Source organism: Carassius gibelio, chromosome B3 (genome assembly GCF_023724105.1).
Source record: "Carassius gibelio isolate Cgi1373 ecotype wild population from Czech Republic chromosome B3, carGib1.2-hapl.c, whole genome shotgun sequence".
Lineage (NCBI taxonomy): Eukaryota > Metazoa > Chordata > Actinopteri > Cypriniformes > Cyprinidae > Carassius > Carassius gibelio.
In genome coordinates, this window is record NC_068398.1 from 40,432,451 (window position 1) to 40,453,427 (window position 20,977).

The 20,977-nt window shown below is 36.2% G+C and overlaps 1 protein-coding gene and 2 long non-coding RNA genes across 9 annotated transcripts in view; 2 read left to right on the top strand and 1 right to left on the bottom strand.

Moving 5' to 3' along the window:
* Positions 1–20,977, top strand: part of LOC127953353 (zinc finger protein 665) — a 376,772-nt gene that overhangs the window by 342,552 nt on the left and 13,243 nt on the right. Inside the window, exon 1 of one of the 2 annotated variants that reach the window (XM_052552562.1) lies at positions 9,080–9,872. The exons of the other annotated variant lie outside the window; for it this stretch is intronic. Coding sequence (XP_052408522.1) covers positions 9,080–9,872 — 793 coding nt within the window. Of the gene's footprint in view, positions 1–9,079; positions 9,873–20,977 lie in introns of those variants that run through there. 2 annotated transcript variants of the gene reach the window in all.
* Positions 2,294–4,652, top strand: LOC127953513 (uncharacterized). Its single transcript, XR_008153280.1, has 2 exons — positions 2,294–3,638; positions 4,000–4,652. It is a non-coding gene; the product is annotated as an uncharacterized LOC127953513 (long non-coding RNA).
* LOC127953460 (uncharacterized) lies at positions 6,172–9,906 on the bottom strand. 6 transcript variants are annotated; one of them, XR_008153190.1, is made up of 7 exons: positions 9,823–9,864; positions 9,742–9,792; positions 9,391–9,600; positions 9,331–9,360; positions 8,982–9,270; positions 7,991–8,823; positions 6,172–7,239 (listed from the first exon to the last, which is right to left on the bottom strand). It is a non-coding gene; the product is annotated as an uncharacterized LOC127953460 (long non-coding RNA). The 6 variants fall into 6 exon arrangements; XR_008153186.1 differs by having other exon boundaries at positions 9,331–9,480; positions 9,511–9,600; positions 9,823–9,863; XR_008153189.1 differs by having other exon boundaries at positions 9,331–9,390; positions 9,511–9,600; positions 9,823–9,862.

Genomic DNA, 20,977 nt, shown 5'->3' on the forward strand with positions numbered 1-20,977 from the left:
ATGCAAAGCAATGTTTCTGATGAGACCTTACAGCCCACTAACAAATAAGCCAAAGTAAAAATGCATTTTCATTCTTGAGAATCACCGATTTCTATAAAGGTGTCAAGGCTTATGAGTTTTATCTCTCTCTCTCTCTGTCTGTCTCTCTCTCGCTCTCTCTCTAAGTGCACGCGCCAGCGTGTGTTAGAGAAAGGGTTTACGCGCTCGCGGTTAAACCTGACAAGTGACAACGCACTACTTTCCATACAATTGTGAATAATGAAGATATTATTAAGAATAATTGTATGATTGGTCTCTTTTAAAGTAATGTTAACATGACATAACTCTAAAATGAAAGAGCGTCTCTCAAACGGAGCGGATTGGCTCTATCAGCAATGACGTCACACGGATGTAACGGCATTTCGGTGTTTAACGGCGCTGATGAGCGGCCTGTAACTATATATTAAACGACGGAAAATCGTCTTCGTGAAATGTGATACAATTAACGGAAAAGAAAAATTTCTATAAGTCCAATTTTTACTACAATTTAACTGGTTTCATGAGTTAAAACGTCTGCTATTTATTTTAGTAGTATAACCCTCAGAAAAACGAACTGTTCCCTCAGACGGATTGTTATTATAATTACAATTTATTACTTTCTTTCTTCATAGTTTTAAATGTCATTTACTTTTGTTGTCGGTCCATACTTTTAAAAAGTCATTTAACTAAATGGGTTAAGTAAAAAGTAATTTACCTCAGGAAAACGCACTGCTGGGGATGTCACTCAAAGTTGAGTCAGGCTGTGCGCGCGGTGGGCACAGACCCCTGCTTATATAGGACCGCTGCCCGGTTTCGCGGGCTTGGCACGCGAGTAAGAATTTAAGTTTTAAGAAAAATAATTATTTTCATTTTTTTTATATATGTTTTATGTACAATGATATAATGACACACAGCGTTAACTTTGCATTAAACATAATAATAATAATAATAATAATAATAGTGTTTTCCTATTATATTCAAAGCAATGGTGTTACCAAAAATATAAGCCATATAATTTTTTGTTTTGTTTTACTTCTTTATTTTCTTCCCAGACTGAGAGTTCCTTTTTTTATTATTATAAATTGGGCAACCCCATAGGTGGCGATGTACGCGCGCGAGTCGCCAATGAGCCAAGGGATGAAGAAGTCCTCAGGGCAAGATGTGGTGGAGTGATGGTTGAGAGGTAAAGTATGAAAGGTGGAAATGTATAGATTTATGATAGTATGTTTGTCATTGGTGAGATTGTTGAAAGGTTTTTAATAGTGAACTAATTTTAAACAGTTTTAACCGACCATATGTTGAAGCAACGCGTTTTGGAACCAACCGCGGTGCATGTTCAGTTAGCAACAAACAAATTTGATCCCAAATCAACTGCGATACACGTCACGTTAAACGCATGGCAAAATAAAAAAAAACAAAGAATATTATTTTATGTTCTATAATTGTTAGAAATGTAAATGTATGCAATACTATAAATCCATAAAATTCCAAACCTTGTGACCTAAAGACATGCATGTGCACATTATGCACAAAGTTTTTCGCTCAGCCTTGTGCAATATAGAGAATAATCATAATAATAATGATATTTATTGCCTTTTGCTATAAAAGTGACATTTTCTTGAACATTTCTTAATGAAGACATTGAAGGGGTAATTTAAAAATAAAAACTAGCATCCTGCATCTCTGATTGCCAGATTTCTCATAACACGCATAAATATAAACAAAGAAACTCAAGTTATAGCTCTTAAAAAAACCTGTGTGTGTGTGATAATGTCATATAGTTAGTTCAAAATTGCTTTGATTTATAGGGATTTAATTTAGTGACTTTACCATTTGTTTTAATGATGTTTATTTACAGTGCAATCTATTCTGCTTACCCGACTCATGCAGACTTCTGTCCTGATGTTTGGCTGTAGTCCTTCCATCATCCAGTCTTTTGCAACCGGTCTATTTATGGAGACCACCATGATCTAATCTATACAGATCTAGTTGTCTCTTCTCCCACAAACTCCTCTTTCAGGTATATATTTTTTGTTGTTGTTGTTTGTTGTTGTTTCAACAATGTTGACTGTATTTTTGTATACCAAAACAACTTGGGGGTGTCAAACAAACTTCCATTGAGTCCCATTAGACCACTCAAGAAGAATTACCTCATATAACCAAGATTTGATGTTGTAAAGCAGATTTTGAGCGGATCTCCTTCATTCTGCAGCCAGCTCACCAGAACCTCTGGGTGCACCAGCTGTGGATATTACAGGCCAAACTTTGGGTAAAACTCCCACTGTTCACCACCAAAACTCTTCCTATATGTAAACAGTTGTTTAGCACACTGTTGTCTATATTTGAATGGGTAATTTTTAGGCTGCAACCAATTATCTTAATTAAATAATGTTCTAGATTAATTTGATAAAATGCCACATTTTTTCTTTATTTTTATTTTCCGCATCTACTTACAGATGTGAGTCTCAATGTTCTCTGCACACAACTGCTTACAATAGTGTTTCGATTGCTGTCTGTGTGAAAAAGTAACTATATGAACAAGTAACTAAAGTCAAGCAGTATTTAAATTGTATTTATTTACAGAGGTATATGAAGTCACACTTGTCTGTGTGTGAATATGTTGTGCAGCACAAATCCATGAATGAATGTTCTTGAAGTGAGTTAAACTTCAACAGATATCCCCTGCTAAGGGAGTAGGGAGCAATGAACACTTTGTAGGGACCATGTCAATGGGAACACAGGTTATGCACAGAGCTCTCTTCTAACGAGCTGATTATCTGAATCAAAAAGAGAGACTTACAAAAATATGTAGAGCTGGTGGGCACGGGGACTGGAACTGAGAACCGCTGCTCTAATTAAAGGAAAGTAGTATAGTAAAGTATTATCAAAGATGGCGACATCCATACAATTAAAAGTCTTCTGTTAAATCTGAACCAGCAGCATCTTTTATAACTTGGAGTAGATAGGATTATTTGGGTCACATACAGAGTACAAAACTTGAAAGTAGCGGAGAAAATGCTTCAGTAAAGAAATATTATTTGCAGTTTGCTCTGACAGATGTGTGTGGACCTGAGTCATGTTTCTCCAGAGCACAACTTACATTTGATGGTAGAGTCCTTGTCTAATTTTGGAAATAATTGAAGAGAATAGGAGTGCAATGATTCTGACTACAATTTACGTTGTACTAAAATATTTATTTTAAATGTAGGTTTAATATTCTATGTTATATTTATGAGAGCATTAAATGTAAAGGAGTATACATGTAACTACTACAGTTACTACACGTAAAACAATTGCTATGTTAAATTTATTATTTTCAGAATATACGGGTATATTAACGTGAATGCATGTTCCCCATAACAGTTAACATTTAATGGGTGTTTTGTTTTTAGGATTTTTTATATGTTTTATGCTTTAAAATGGCAAGCAAAGAGTTTTTTTGTTTTACAATGTCATGTTTGTATTTTAACCCTTTTTTTGGCTAATGTGTAGCACAACTTACATAAATACATTCACTATATTTGTTTTCTTTGACTTCAGTTTTCACATTGTTTGGACGACAAAATCGGGAAGGATGTAGGGGCACACAGTTTGGGCACACATACACAGTTCATCTTTGGGTTTGTTGCTCTGTGCCGTTTGATTGTATGGTAGTCAGAACTTTGTTCAGTTTTATTAATTACTGTCAGCTTTCACAGCAATACTGCTTAATGAGCAATTATCTCTATCAAACATGGACCTTAAAGGGATGGTTCACCCAAAAACATTATTCAAATAAATATTGTGACAATCATGTTCATGAATCTGATTTCAGTGACACAGCTGTGTAGTATCTAGTACAGAGGTCGTTGACAGTATTGTGTGCATTGTACATGATGTTCACTGCCCAGTATCGTATTATTGTTTACACAGTAAGTTTTCAGTAACATTATTTCCTTATAAAATGCTCTAACATTTTTTTCCTCCTCTTTTCTCCACCAGACACCCTAGGACAACATCCTTAGCACAGATCTACCTATAGCCCTCCATCATTCCCACATCCATCTTGCAACAGTTTCATTAAGTGCAGTCCATAACCAGTTCACAGTCTACACCTTGTCCATTGCAAATGTTATGGATTATTCTAATAAAGATCTTTCTATTATTTTTTTTGAGACAGTTATTATGTACTCTGTTATGTTGTGAATAAAGTCAGCCCCCCCCCCACCTCGATGCTTTCAGCAGTTAATAGATTAAAGTGTGTCCTTAATGTTTTATTATTTAAAGATTGTTTTAAAGTTTATTACAGGCTCAGTTTATTTTTTTTCACTAGAAAATAAAGTGGAGTATTAACTGTCATAATCAAGTATGAGACTTTTGTCAGTATCATTAATTCTATGAGGCAATATGAATCAAATTAACATTTGTATAGGGTTTTCATCCGAAGGCTTCTTCCTTATTTAGTTAAACATCAAGGGTTTTCTATGCCTTTGTCACCTTTTACTTTCTCATTGGAAATTATGAGCATCATTATTTGGAAGAAAATAAGAATATGAAAATGGCTTTGATTTCAATGTATTGAATGGAATCAAAGAACCACACAAACCTTTGACCTTCACAAAGACATTGTATAAATTAAAGTGTTACTCAAATTATCAAGCTTGTAATGTTTGTGTTTGTGTTTAATGTGTGTTTATAGTTATGGTTGTATTTGTATTTTATTATAAATGCATTTGTCTAGTTGGACGCGAGCGGAGCGATGCAACGCAATAAGATAATCACTGATATCGCCTACACACACTGGAAGTGGGCGAATTGACAAATCACCGTCAGAAAAAAATATTCCTCTTTATATTTCTGGAATAGCTCTTTGCAACAATGGTCGCGTCTGTGTGACATTGTAGTGCTTTAAAAACTCTAGTTTTCCTCATTTATCTGCTTGCTCCGATCGGCGCTGCGTGGCAGCATGTAATTTGAAATGTTGAAGATTCGTCGTATAGACGTCGTATAGAGGTAAAGGAGACGGCTCATTAACAGCTAAAAACATTCGATCGAATGCGATGTTCACCAGATGCTACGATCTTTCATAGACGTCTCCGCGACGTACCTGTGCTATCTGGGGGGTCTAGTTTGATGCTTTTAAATGTAGCTTTACGCTATGCATTCTGTTTTCTTTTTATTTATTATATTAGTTAAAATCCCATGCTACGTGTACTGTGTTAACCTAACTGATACTTGTTATAGCACTTATATATCATTGCTCTTTTTGTTGTTTTTGATTGCTTCCACTGTCTTCATCTGTAAGTCACTTTGGATAAAAGCGTCTGCTAAATGAATAAATGTAAATGTACTATGTGTTTACGTGGTTGCCAATCCAAAATAATAAAGGATTTGCGAGTCGTTACATGAAAATACATGATCACTTTCCTCCATACTTTGCGATTCATTGCTGGTATTAGGCTTAATTTACTTAGCTTGCCGTGTTTTGGTCTGAGGTCAGTAGTATTGTCAAAGGCCGTTTGTGTAGTTTATTTATTTATTAAAAGCTGCTAATCCAACTGGCGTCATTCTACCATCTCATCTGTCAGTTAAATAAAATAACTGAGCCCTTTGTCAATTTAATCAAACTGAATAAGCTTCTTTTTTGCACTAAAAATCTTTTATCTGCACTTTGTTCACTTCACTGATTTACACTCGATCTGCCTTGTGCCGCTTTATTTAACTTGATTTTTAATTTTATTGTCTTTTTTACATTCCCTTATTGTATAGTTGTATCTACATTTTATATTTGACCTAGATTTTTAGGCTGTACTGTTAATAATATCTGTATGCACCGGGGGTCTTCGATTCTCTGTATGTATGTACTGTACATGTGGAAGAATTGACAATAAAGCAGACTTGACTAATAGTTAACCTTTAAGTTAGTAATTTTGTATTAGTATGGGTCTATATAGACTAATATATATATATATATATATATATATATATATATATATATATAAATCGAAGTGAGGGAAATAATCCCTTCAATGTTGTTTACAGAAGACAACAAAGAACATAGTGCATTTCTGCCAAGACTATCTGCACTTACATGAAGAAAGAACTACAAACAAGTGTGGGGAAACGTTATATAGTATTTCAAACTGACAATGGAAATGACTTGAAAGAAGCATGTGTGCACACAGAAGTTTTATTTAACAGTAAAAATGATCTCTGGCTTTCTCTCTCACACACAAACACTCTCACCCTCTCTCACACACACAGACTCTCTCTCTCTCTCTCTCTCTCCCACTCTCCCAACCTATCTCTCTCACACTCTCCCTCTCACACATACACACACACACTCTCTCTCTCTCTCACAAACACACACTCTCTCTCTCTCTCCCTCACACACACACTCTCCTACCCTTCCTCTCTCTCCCACACACACACACTCTCTCTCCTACCCTTCCTCTCTCTCTCTCCCCCTCTTTCCCACACACACTCTCTCTCCCACACACACACACACACACACTCCTACCCTTCCTCTCGCTCTCTCTCACACACACACACTCTCTCCCCCTCTCTCTCACACACACACTCTCTCTCTCTCACACACACACACACTCTCCTACCCTTCCTCTCTCTCCCACACACACACACACTCTCCTACCCTTCCTCTCTCTCTCTCCCCCTCTCTCCCACACACACTCTCTCTCCCCCTCTCTCCCACACACACACACTCTCCTACCCTTCCTCTCGCTCTCTCTCTCTCACACACACACACACACACACTCTCTCCCCCTCTCTCTCACACACACACTCTCTCTCTCCCCCTCTCACACACACACACACACTCTCTCTCTCTCTCTCCCCCTCTATCTCTCTCTCTCTCTCTCTCACACACACACACACACACACACACACACACTTCCTTTCTCACACACACACTCACACAGAGTGTGGGTCACTGTGCAGGCCAACTCCAGCATTTACTCTCAGGTTGAGGGTGTCTTTGCAAATAATCATAAAGGTTTCCATGTCCTTGATTTTTTCAAAAATGAATGTGAAGGGCTCCATAGCATGGCACTGCATTAACTCCAGCTCCCTCCATGCTTCCCTTCGGTCATCATGATCCATGAACATGTATGTTGGCTCTTGCATCTGGCCAGTGAAAAGCCCAACACTGTTCCTCACAATGTATTCTGCCTCGTACATGTGTTTCAATGTGAGGGGCAGCTCCTCCACTTCTACCTGTTCCTCCTATGATAAAATAAAATATCAAAAATTAAGACTACACTACAACATAAGATGTTTTGGGTCTTTCAAAAGGGGCCTAAAGACATCTTTTCAGCCTAAATTAAACAGTTATTATGAGTTAAGGTTTGTATATTATTGTATTTTCATTTAAACCATAACATGCACAAAGTAAATACATGTAGGTCTCACATAATTAGAATATTATGGAAGTTTGTCAATTTCAATAATTCAAATGTAAAACATGAATCTCATACATTATACAGATTTATTAAACACTGTGTGAAATATTTCTATTAGGTGTGTTAATTTAGATTACTACAGCTTATATCTAAATAAAACTCAAAATCAGTAGCTCACAAAATTAAAATATCACACAACCAATAAAAAACTAAAATTTTAATACAGAAATTAGGAAGTTTTCCCTGAACTCTGTCAACACGACTCGCTGTCAGCATTCTCCCTTCATCCAGAAACAGCTCAGATAACATGACAGCAGTGTTCATCACGGCACAGAATAACAAAATACATCCATAAGAACCCGTTTGTTATTTAATATACATAAATTAAAACAGTGGACAGTATAGGAGTTCATCATTTGTGCTCTGCTGCATTAGGCTATGTGTGAATAATCAGAAAATAAAAACTGCATGTAGAAGTGAAGAGGTTTGCTCCAGTCATGTAAACATCTTACTGCGATTAACTTCTTACTCTGATCATTGGAAAGAATCGCATTATTGGTGTACATCTGACCCACCTTGACTTGAACTGTTTGTTATGATCTTCTATTTTTGAATATATCATATGATGTAAATTTGCAGCCATTCGTGAGACCTTCTTCTTTAACACCGTATCCACTAACCCGTCAACCAAATATTGCCTAACGGCATCGTAAAGGGCAAACTTCTCATTTCTTCCGCTGAACTCCATTTTCTTTCGCTGTGAGGGAATTCGCGGTACAAATTTGCGCATGCGTGGAACGGATCGTGCAGCGTCGTAAATCGTCACAAAACAGAATTATCATTTGCGCATGTGCGTTTTCTAAAGAGTCTACTACGCATGCGCTGAACGGATCGTGCAGGTGGACGGATCGTGTACCGACAATGCCTCTCAATCTTTCTGCCTCCAGCTAAGCCCCGCCCACACAAATACGTCACCTTGTTTACCAACTGTAAAAGGGTCTATTAACATTACGTACAAAGAGGTGACATAACTGGCAAAGCACCATACGTGTATATAACAAGTAATACAAAACGAAAGTTTGGTGGTAGTGACATATTTTCCCTCTTAAATGGAGCTCCACTCGCCCCCATGGAGGCGACGTAATTCTACGTAAAGTGTTACCCGGACCAACATGGCGGCCACGTCATTAGTGGAGGCGACGTAATTCTACGTAAAGTGTGGCCCGGTCCAAAATGGCGGCGGCGTCGCTAGTGGAGGTGACGTATTTCCGCTCTTGAGTGGAGCTCCACTCGCCCAAATGTCTGCAGCCAGACCCTCTTGGGGCTAAATGATGACGAACTGGCGACATCCTTACAACGTCCTGGGTTTTCTTCCTTTCTTCGCTTCGCTCCAGTCCAGCGGGAGGCGCTAAACACATTTTGTTTGTTTGACAAACACAATTAAACCTCAGAGCAAGAAGTGTTTCACCGCGCTCTCTGTTGTTGTTACGTCGGTATGCTGCCTTAATACAAACGGTTAGATGTGTTTCTAAAAAGACAAAGTTTTTGAATCAGTTAAGTAAATACCTGTAATATTCTCGTCCTCACAGTCGTGACTGAGTTTTGAAGCGAGCAGGAATATCTGGAGGAGTTTATCATCTGAACTGAGATCTGCTGCTGTGAAGATGGAGTTTGTAAAATCGGAGAGAGAAGAAAACACGAGTGAACCAGAAACCTTCACGATAAAACAAGAGGAAACAGAAATAAAACACGAGGAACCAGAAACCTGCACAATAAAACAAGAGGAACCAGAAACCTGCACAATACAAGACGATGAACCAGAAATTTTTAGAATAAAACACGAGGAACCAGAAACCTGGAGAATAAAAGACGAGGAACCAGAAATGTTGAGAATAAAACACGAGGAACCGGAAACCTGGAGAGTAAAAGACGAGGAACCAGAAACCTGCACAATAAAAGACCAGGAACCAGAAACCTGCACAATAAAAGACCAGGAACCAGAAATGTTGAGAATAAAACACGAGGAACCGGAAACCTGGAGAGTAAAAGACAAGGAACCAGAAACCTGCACGATAAAAGACGAGGAACCAGAAACCTGCACAATAAAAGACCAGGAACCAGAAATGTTGAGAATAAAACACGAGGAACCGGAAACCTGGAGAATAAAAAACGAAGAACCAGAAACCTGTACAATAAAAGACCAGGAACCAGAAATGTTGAGAATAAAACATGAGGAACCGGAAACCTGGAGAATAAAACACGAGGAACCAGAAACCTGGAGAATACAACACGAGGAACCAGAAATAAAACACGAGGAACCAGAAACCTGGAGAATACAACACGAGGAACCAGAAATAAAACACGAGGAACCAGAAACCTGGAGAATAAAACACGAGGAACCAGAAACCTGGAGAATACAACACGAGGAACCAGAAATAAAACACGAGGAACAAGGAGGTTGGTGTTTATTCTTCATTCATCTTTAATGTTTGTGGTACATTAGGCTTAAAAAATATTTTTGAGCCCTGGAGAATGTGTGTGTGTGTATGTGTGTGTGTATATATATATATATATATATATATATATATATATATATATATATATATATAAATAAATAACTTAATTGTAACACTACATGTTTGTGTTTTTAAAAAAAAAACAAAGTTTATTTATGATTAGTGAAAAAATTTATTTTAAGTCACTGAAATAAGGCCATGATACACATACAGAACATTTGTTCACAAAACATAACAATATTCTGATATCATGATAAATGTTATTTTAAATAATGTGTATCAGCAGACAGTTGAACAGTATTTTTTCTACTATCAAATGTGCACCAGCTACTGTTTGGTTACCCACATTCTTCAAAATATTTTTTTTTCTTTTGTGTTCACCGCAAGAAAGATATTAAAGGGTTAGTTCACCCAAAAATAAAATTAGGCCACGTTTTATTCACTCTCAAGAACCCTTTATGTGTATATGACTGATTTATTTTTAGATTAATCCAATCTGACATATAAATAATTATCCGGGCTCTTCCAGGCGTTAGAATTGGAGTAGTGTTTTTGTTCAATAGTCCAAAAGTAGTCAAATAAAGCATGCGCATCTGTAACAAAAAGTGCCTCACATGGCTCAGAGGGATATATATATATATATATATATATATACAATTATTGTTGTCACGGTACCAAATTTTCAGTATTCGGTACCGATACAAGTGAAAATCCACTGTTCTCTGTACCAATTTTTAGGGGTGCTCCGATCACGATCGGCCCGATCGTTAATGCGCATCTCGTCAGTAAAGTGGTTTTCTAATCAGCGGTTAATTCCATCAGGTGCAGGTTGTTAACTGAGAAGATGCGCCAATAAACGCTGAAAATTAACGTGATTTGGGCATCTTCTCTATTAACAACGGCTCTGTGTAGTAACAGCTGCTCTATGTGAAATCCCACACCTGATGGAATTAACCGCTGATTAGAGAACCGGCTTTACTGATGAGATGTGCATAACGATCGGGCCGATCGTGATCGGAGCACCCCTACCAATTTTGGTACCAAAGCAAAACACAAAAATATGCTAATTAAAAAAATAATAACTTTTTATCACTAAAAATAACACCAATGCCATTCTTTATACTTATTTACAATTATGTTTAAAGTTTTTCTGCAAGTTATATAATTATTTAAGACAGTAAACAAGTTTCATAAAAATTTTATTTGTCTTTTAATTTATGAAATTTAAACACATTTTATTTTTGGTAAATAAAGGGGATTTACTATCAAAATTCAAACATGGAAGAAATATTGTGTGATTTATTTCTTTAAAAAAATAAAGTTTTATGAATTTTTTCAACAGTAGTAGCAGTATCACATACATTTTACTAAATAATAGTAATATTTTTAGCACAATGCCTTTATGTAAAAGTTAACTTTTAGGCCTATTGAATGCATATTTGTCATTCTAACTGAATTTAAGACTGGTAGTGATGCTTAAGCAGGGCTCCAAACTGCGACTAAAATGGTCGCATTTGTGACCATAAATGTTAAAATGCAAGTGAATGTTTTGCTGAGGTCGCCACTGGCGATTAGGCATATGTATTTACATGTTATCTCTTAAAATAATGCCTTTTTTCCTGATTGTTTTACATTCACATCTTTTGTTATGTTCGCGCATTGAGAGAATGCGCATCTAAGTTTTAGTGGGAAAAGAGCAGCAGCGCTGACACACACCTGATAAACGCGCGAGAGAGAGAGAAATGATGGAGACTTGAAGAGAAAGTGCAGAAAAACAGTGTCTATTTCGTTCATAACTTGAACAAACTACAACACTTAAAGCTGTCATCTGTGTGGATATTGGCAATATCGTTAACAGTTCTCGTTTATAATCATAAGGCTTCTTCTAAACAAGATCTTAGTCCATGCTGTGTTCTGTTAATGCATGAACTTCATTATTTGAAGTGTACTTACCGTCCAGTAATCGCAAAAAGCTTTGTGCTTTGTTACTTTTTAATTTACAAAGTATCAGCTTTAAAAATATTCAAAATTCATATTCGCTATTCAAAGTGCTAGTCGTGCTGCTTTCTGATTTTTTTCCAAAACCCTTCGGGCTCTTGCACTCCTGAGGCGTCTACCGTTGCTAAGCTACCATGACCTGCTCTCTCCATAAAGACGTGTACATTTCAGCAAAGGATAAATGGATTTGCAGCACTAAAAATCGCTTGCAGTAGCTCTTTTACTAAATAAATTTAAAAAATGGCTGTCCATATACAGCTATGATCAGCTGTTCCTTCATCTTGGCTGAACTTTCGTTGGTACTGGAAAGGATGAAGCTGATTGGTTGGTTCTTGTCACATGACCTGTGGTGCACGCTTGCGGGATTCTGACAAGTTGAGATGTTTTTAACTTGATGCGGTGCGGGCGCGCCTGGAAAAAAACGTGCGTGTCGCTTCCATTATGAGCACGCATACATACCGCGTGCCTACATCTGAAATGATGAACTTAAGCGCGCAAAAGACTTGACATGTGAACGGCCCCTAATGCGGCAGGCGCGATCGCGAGTAGTGCCTTAGTTCAAGCAGCACGTGAACCTATCATACCTTGCTCTTTACTACTAGAGTACATAATGAACATGAATTAACATCACAAGGTAGGCTATTTTATAAGAGATTCTACAGTACAACACTTTCAAACTGCGGAAAACGTGTAAAGCTGGTAAACATTGCAAACAAATATTAACCTCAGTAACCTTTCGGTGTCCATCATCAGTCAGCTAGAAATATAACCACAAAGAGGAGCATTTTGCTATATTTATGAGCTATTGAATTTGAATATTTTTACTTAACCTGTTGTCTACATGATTCAACTCCTCCTATAAAATTTAATTTTACTAAATAAGAAAAACTGACTGAAAGTGTGAAAGACATGCACTCTTAAAAATAAAGGAGCTTAAAAGGTTCTTCACAGAACAATTTTGGTTCCACAAAGAACCATTCAGTCAAAGGCTGTTTGAAGAATAATCTCTTTCTGACCTTTTCATAGGAAAAAAGGTTCTTCTATGGTATCATGAAGCACCTTTATTTTTAAGAGAGTATGACAACATTTAAAGGATGCATTGAGGAGGACCCCAAACTATACTCAGGGGCCAAGTGATGCTTATGGTCCATGATATTGGTACAGATTTTGTGTAATGAAAAATGCATGACTGTATATTTCAAGTTGGGAAAAACATTTAGCTCTCACTTTAAGTGAACTTTCATTCCCAGGTCATCTACAAGATGGATTAAAATGCTGATAAAGTCAAGAAAAGATGAGACATAAACACGTCAGTATGATTAAAAAGTTAAAATGTAAAATAAATAATTTAAATAAAACACATAAAACATGTTTATTCTTTGGCACCTAAAATATAATTTGGAACCTAAGTTTTTTTCTTATAGGAGCCAATGGCTCCTTAGTCGATTTTTTTGTTTGGAGCCCTGTTAAGATATTTTTGGTCATTCAGGGTTTCTGTAAAAAAATAAAAAATAATAATGGATCATATTAATTATTATTTAAAGATAATACTATTATTAATTCTACCACCATACTAACAATATATTATGCAGGGACGGTACTAGATCAGCGCCAGCCAATGAAATTGCCATTTGCGCTTTAGCTCCACCCACTACCGGAGAAACCTGCATATCTTCTGCTTGTTCGAAAAATATGAATAATTCTAAATGAACTCCATTATTTAGACAGGAGAAGACAACAAAGAATATAGTTTACATGTAGCGTGTCGATTCAGCGTGGCAAGACTCTCGCTCTCTCTTTGACGGTGGGCCGAGGGGAGATTTCGTGTTTTCAAACCATCTGTGATAACCCAGTTTTTTATATGTAACCGCTATGCTTTTCAACAAAGCAAAAAAAATTGTTGCCACTCACACACTTTGTCCATTTCTATATTATCAGTAACTTTTTTCAGGTTATTTTCCCGGTGAATAGAGCAAGCAGCTACGTGCGGGGTCCGACCTGCATGACGTATTTGTTGCCTTCATCCAATAGCATGCGTGGAAAGTGTCGGTGTTGTCGGTGGTGACGCGTTTGTGAACACACTGGCGCACTTCGCAACAGGATTTAAGATTGTACTATTTAAGATAAGAACTATTTTACCAAATTCTACTACATATTCAGTTTGACACAAAATGAGAATTTAGAGGTAACGTTATCCATTTGTACTCTTTTTATTTTATGTAACCACCTTTTGTCATACGATGTCCTGCCATTTCTTTGTAATCTTTAATACACCCTTCTGATTTAACACATTTAACAATGTTATTGCTTGGAAACACAACGTCATGAAAGAACGAGACAGACAATACTCTTTTCCCCGCCGATGTTAACTTGGATGAAATGGCAAAACATGAAGTGCTGTATGCGTATATTTGAGGGAAGTGGTGGACCCACCATTCCCTTCACAGACATAAGTTGGGAGAAATGTATTAAATAGGTGTTTCTGTGAAAAAACCTTGAGGGCAGAGAAGGTATCATTGCAGAAGAGGCAGTACAGGCATACAAGTTACAAAGCCAGGAACCTACAAACCAGTTAGTCAAACCCACAGGGAATGCTAAAGCCATTTCATAAATATCACGAAGATAAAACAAAGGCAGTATTAGTTGAAGAAACTGCAAAGGTAGGTTGGTCTTATATTGTATAGACAGGCAGTGCAATATTAGACATACAGTACAGGTCAAAAGTTTGGAAACATTACTATTTTTAATGTTTTTGAAAAAAGTTTCTCCTGCTTATCAAGCTGCATTTATTTGATCAAAAACAGAAAAAAAATAATATTGTGATATATTATTACAATTTAAAATAATTCATTTTAAATTTATTATACTTTAAATTATCATTTATTTCTGTGATGCAAAGCTGAATTTTTTTTTATCATTATCACATGATCCTTTAGAAATCATTCTAATATGATGATTCATTATCAAAGCTGGAAACAATTCTGCGGCTTAATATTTTTTCAGAACATGTGATACTTTGATGAATAAAAAGTAAACAACAATATAACAACAATATACAATACTGGTCAGTATTTTTTTTCTTTCTTTTTTTAAATAAAATCAATACTTTTATTCAGCAAGGATGTGTTAAATTGATAAAAAGTGATGGTAATGATCTATATTATTAAAAAAAATATATTTTGTATAAATGCAGTTTTTTTTAACCTTTTATTCATCAAATATATTAGACAGCAGAACTGTTTCCAACACTAATAATAAATCAGAATATTAGAATGATTTCTAAATGATCATGTGATAAACTGGATGTTACATGTGACACTGAAGGCTGGAGTAATGATGCTGAAAATTCAGCATTGCATCACAGGAATAAATAATTTGTAAAACTATATTCAAATAGAAAACTATTATTTTAAGTTGTAATAATGTTTCACAGTATTACTGTTTTTTTTTTCTGTATTTTTGATCAAATAAATGCAGGCTTGATGAGCAGAAGAGACTTTTTTCAAAAACATAAAAAATAGTACCAAACTTTTGACCTGTACTGTACAGTGCAGTATGGACAGTAGTATACAGTTAAGAAAGTAGTATGGTTAACAGTAATATAAATTAAATATATTGTATATAAGAGCAGAATAGATATACAGTATGAACAACATATACAGATGTGTGCAGTAACAATATAAGATTAGTTCAAAAAACTAGATGAAATTTGTAGGCAAACTTTTAAGTTGACTTGAAAAAGCCTAGCCTGAAAGTTAAGGCAATACATTTCGATAGATAGGTAGAAAGAAAGAAAAATTAGGTGGAAAGAAAACAAACAAAGAAGAATAGATGAAAAAAATAACACATGCGGCGGGCAAGCTATCAGGCTGCAGTACACAGAAGGAGTCTTGAGTGCATGCCAGACATTCCTCATCCTGTAAATCATGGCTGGAAGATGGTATGAGATTTCTACGGAGTGGACTGGATGACACTTCCTCCAGCTCCAGAGGCCATCATACTGGAACTTGTGCACTGCTTGTGTAAAAAAACGAATTGTGTTAAGGGTAGATGGACATGTAAACTGCATGAGCTGCCATGTACAAACCTCTGTCAGTGTAAACTGTGACAATAGGTCACTTGAAGATGACTTGAAGATGTGTGTGTACAAGTGGGGAGTGGTGTGTTTGCTACTCCTGCAGAAGTAAATCTGTATGACACGTTTATGTACATTATAACTCTGCTCTGTTTGATAGCCTATGTGTTTTGATAGATATACTTATCTTGTTTCTTTTACATGCAGTTTATGTTCTTTGATAGTAATAATCTTATTTCTATTACATACAGTTCTAACTAACATTAGAGCTCTTAGCTCTCCGCTTTGAATATTGGTTAGAATATTAGAATACTGACCCTTTAACGTTATGTCAGATGTAACTGATAATTAAAAATATGTATTAAACATCAACAGGTTCATGTTCATGTTTGCCTTGAGCTTTTGGCGAACGTTTGCAAAACGGTCTAAGGTAATTAGCCGCCAACATACAGTGGAGCTTTAGTCTATGTGAGCTGGATGAAAGTGTTACCGTGAGAATGGAATGCTTACACCAAAACAAATATTTAATCGCATGATGCTAGTTAAATATGATATTCTCAACGGCACTGGCTACTGCTAGTTCGCCAGCTGAAACGTTACCCTACTAAAAAAACGACACTAACGAGACACTTACACACGTTTGAACAACACAGTGTACAAAATAAACATTTTATATAGATATCATATTCTAATTAAATGAATACTTACAATCACACAAAGAATGTCCTTAACGATATCGATGCGGTGCTGCTGCTCCTGTCTGATAGCTAAATCATCCGTGTAACAGCTGTTATAAATAAGCTACATCTGATTGGTTAATAATAATCCCATGTCAGTATCTTTCTGCGCTATTGGCTCAACTAATATAGTAGGCAACCGCATTTGCCTGCATGTTTACGGTTCGTGCAAAATGATTTTGGGGAAAATGTGCAACAAACTTCGGAGTGGCAACACTTTTCATATCGTTGATAATAAAACAACCATCCCAACTTTACAAATCCAGGTTCTCCCTCCATGGGGATCATCCATTTCGAAAAGTAAAGCAGAAACGGACCCTCGGCCCACTGTCTATCTCTCTTTGCATGTGTGAGAAACACTATCAGTAAAGCGACGGTGAGTAGTGCGCCTTCACACAGAGTTTACAGAGTGTCAGATACAGGTGCGCTGTGCGTCCATTGACATGATTCGCAAAGTACAGATCACTTCATGGAGAGAGAACCCTCAAGCTCAGATGCTGAAATTAATGCAAGCGTCACGTGCTTTAGTCTATGTAGTAAACAAACCCGCACGTCTCTGCCATTCGATCATTCACACAGAGACGCACAGAACATGCAGGATTCATATTTCAAACAACTTTTGCAGTTTAACATTTACAGATAATGGTCCATATGGAGATTTGATTTGATTAATTTATGCTAACTTTGACAAATTCCGTGACTGTCCATATTAAAATGTAAGTTTTTTTCATGACTGGATTTTGAGATTCCGTCCTCGTTTTTTGCTTTGCGGAAATCATAACGCTGTATGCGTCAAGAATTTTGAACGGGTTTGAACGGGTCCCTCTGTACTACCGGTACTTAAAGATACCTGGTACCGTCACATTTAAAAAAATGTATTACCGACTTGGTCCGAAGTACCGGGTCTCTTGACAAAAAAAAAAAAAAAAAAAAAAAAATTATATATATATATATATATATATATACCGTATTTTCCGGACTAGAAGTCACACCTGAGTATAAGTCGCATCAGTCCAAAATTACATCATGATGAGGAAAAAAACATATATATGTTGCACTGGACTATAAGTCCATTTATTTAGAACCAAGAATCTAAAGAAAACATTACCGTCTACAGCCACGAGAGGGCACTCTATTCTGCTCAGTGGTAGACTACAGGAAAACTGAGCAGCATAGAGTGCCCTCTCGTGGCTGTAGACGGTAATGTTTTCTCTTGGTTCATGTCTCGTCTCTTAGTTCATTATATACAGTATGAACAACATATACAGATGTGTGCAGTAACAATATAAGATTAGTTAAAAAAACTAGATGAAATTTGTAGGCTAACTTTTAAGTTGACTTGAAAAAGCCTAGCCTGAAAATTACTCTCGGTTCATGTCAAATTAATTTTGATAAATAAGTCGCACCTGACCAGCCAAACTATGAAAAAAAGTGCGACTTATAGATCTGGAAAATACGATATATATCGTATTATATTATCGATATATATATATATATATATATATATATATATATATATATATATATATATTAGAGATGGGCATTTTGGGAAATTTCTCATTTCGATCATCGATAGGTTTCAAAACGATTAATCGATTAATCGGGGGTGGGGCTTAATGCGGGGGGGGGGGGGGGGGGGGTGACATGGCCATAATGTAAATAATGAAAAAATCTGAAAATTATGAAAATGAAAAAATATTTTTTTTTAAATCTGACATGAAAATCTGTCTATGAAAACATGAACTCATGATTAGGACAGGTTAGATTATGATTACGATGAAGCAATGTTATTAATAAAGGAGCTAGAAATATCTGCCTGAGGTGAAGAGTATACCAATAAAGGGAAGCTAATTCTATGACACATCCTATGATAAATAAGATAACTGAGATGCATATCAGACGTAACATTACAACTTGTATCAGCACAATAGGATGCTAAGTTATGCGTTAGACAGAGAGAGAGAGAGAGAAAGAGCGCGAGCGAGCTTCCTCTGATGCGTTTTCATGACAGCGTGCTGAAAAATGGGCAAGGACAGATTTTACTATAGATTCCTATAAAGTTCTCATTGTGAATGTATGGCAGATTTGTGCTATATTAAGTGTAATAGTTGTAATTAAGCTGTATTTTTAAGTTAAGTTTTATTTTCCATAAACCACATGCGCGTTTTCGAAGCCATATGAATTGAATTATGGCCACAAATATGATGGAAAAAAAGCTTGGCTGCATTATTATAACATCAGTAATAATATAACAATAATAATAGAAAAATAAAACATTTAAGAGCAATATCATTATCGTGCATTGCTTATATGAGCATGAAACGAATTGCTGATATTAGTGCTGCCACGACTCGTCGACGTCGTCGATTACGTCGACTACAAAAAAACGTCGACGCGCGTGAACTGCGTCGACGCGTCACACTGTTTGTTTACATCTCGCGTAATGGCATACAGGGGATGGAGAAAGTTGCATTCTATCACAAAAACAGAGACCACTGTTATGAAAAGTATGGAAATACTTTAAACAGAGGCCAAATAAAATGGCCTTTTGTTCCCTTTGTAAAACCGACATGGTGTACCACGGCAGCACAACTGCGATGCGCGAGCACCTCAGAGAAAAACATCTTGGCGCTCTCTGGTGTCACGGTTTAACTGGTTACCGTGTGATCTGGTGACCAACTTCCTGGTTCAGGTCTGATATTCATCACCGCGTGACTCTCCCGGATAATCGGAAATGGGCAAAAAGGCGGGAGCTGATTGCTGAAGCCACGCCCACCTAGCGCGACTGCATTGTCAGCAGCGGCAATCCACCTGTCACTCAGGTGGCCACGCCCTTAATTATGCAGAACTTCAAGGCTTAATATAATTTAAATGAATGAGTTATAAAAAAAATCACCCCCCTCACAGTTGTCATGAAGAGCAAAATTAGCAATATAGCCCAAAATCGTTTTTTGAACCAGGCTGTAAACATGTTTTTTTCTGCTGTAAAGTTGGGCATTTTAACATGGGGAGTCTATGGGACTGACTCTCTTCTGCAGCCAGCCTCAAGCGGACAGTTGATGAATTGCAGTTTTAGTCACTTCCTTATTGGCTTCACGACAGAGAGCGGGAGGTTGCCGCTCGATTGAAAATAACGAACTTGAGTGCGCATACGTGATATGTGAACGTCCCCTTAAAAGACAGCGCGCCGCGAGACAACAGTCACAAACCACCGAGCTACCCCAAAGCAGCTCCAGATCTCTGGAAACCATGCCAAACCATAGCAGAACCCTGACTACACTTTATGGTTTGTGATGCTAAAGAACATTTCATGACGTCTCAGACAACTGTAAATGTATGGCTACTGTGGTTTAATTATAAATGCTATCATAAGCTCATATTTACCATAGTAAAATAATTTTCTTTTCCTCTTTATTATTTTATACTGTAAAAACTTCAACCACATAGGTTGAAAATGAATAAAGGTTGAAATATTATATTAGAAGTTGTACTTATATTTTTTTTGTAAAGTTATCCAAAGGATTTATTAGCTAATAAAAAAAGAACATTAGATTAATTATTTATTGGAATAAAAATAATCGCTAGATTAGTCGACAGAAAAAATAATCGTTAGTTGCAGCTATAGCTGTTATGCAGCGATTTCAGCATAATTGTTCATGTTAATTAATCAGACATAGACTAGCTCTTGCAACTTTTATCTGAAAAAAAAAATTGCGTGTCACTACTGTTATTTTCTTTGTATTCTAATATTTAATTAATATTTTGTATTCAATTAGCTCTTTCTGATAAACCAAAATATTATTTAAATATTATTTAACAGCATGGAAATCACTGATTATTGCTAAATAATTGAATAAGATTTAAAATATATTTAAGATAAAAACTATGACAAATAATTTTCGTCATCTCTATGCATGTTTAATGTAATTAGGCTACAAATATATCCAGTGCATTTTTATTTTATAAAGACTTTTATAAATTTCATTATTTGTCTGTGATTTAAAAATTAACACATAAAGATACTTTTTCTTTTTTTGCTACTTTATTCAACTACATTTTTTTTTAACGAAACATTATCTTCCAGCATAACTTTAGGAGCATATTTTGATCCAGTGGTGAAATGTAGTTTTTAAAAAATAAAGAAAAAGGTTCACCAAGTTTAACCAAACAGCTATTATGAGGTATAAAACAGACCAAATAGCCTAGATATTTTAACTATGGCTAAAACTCAAAACT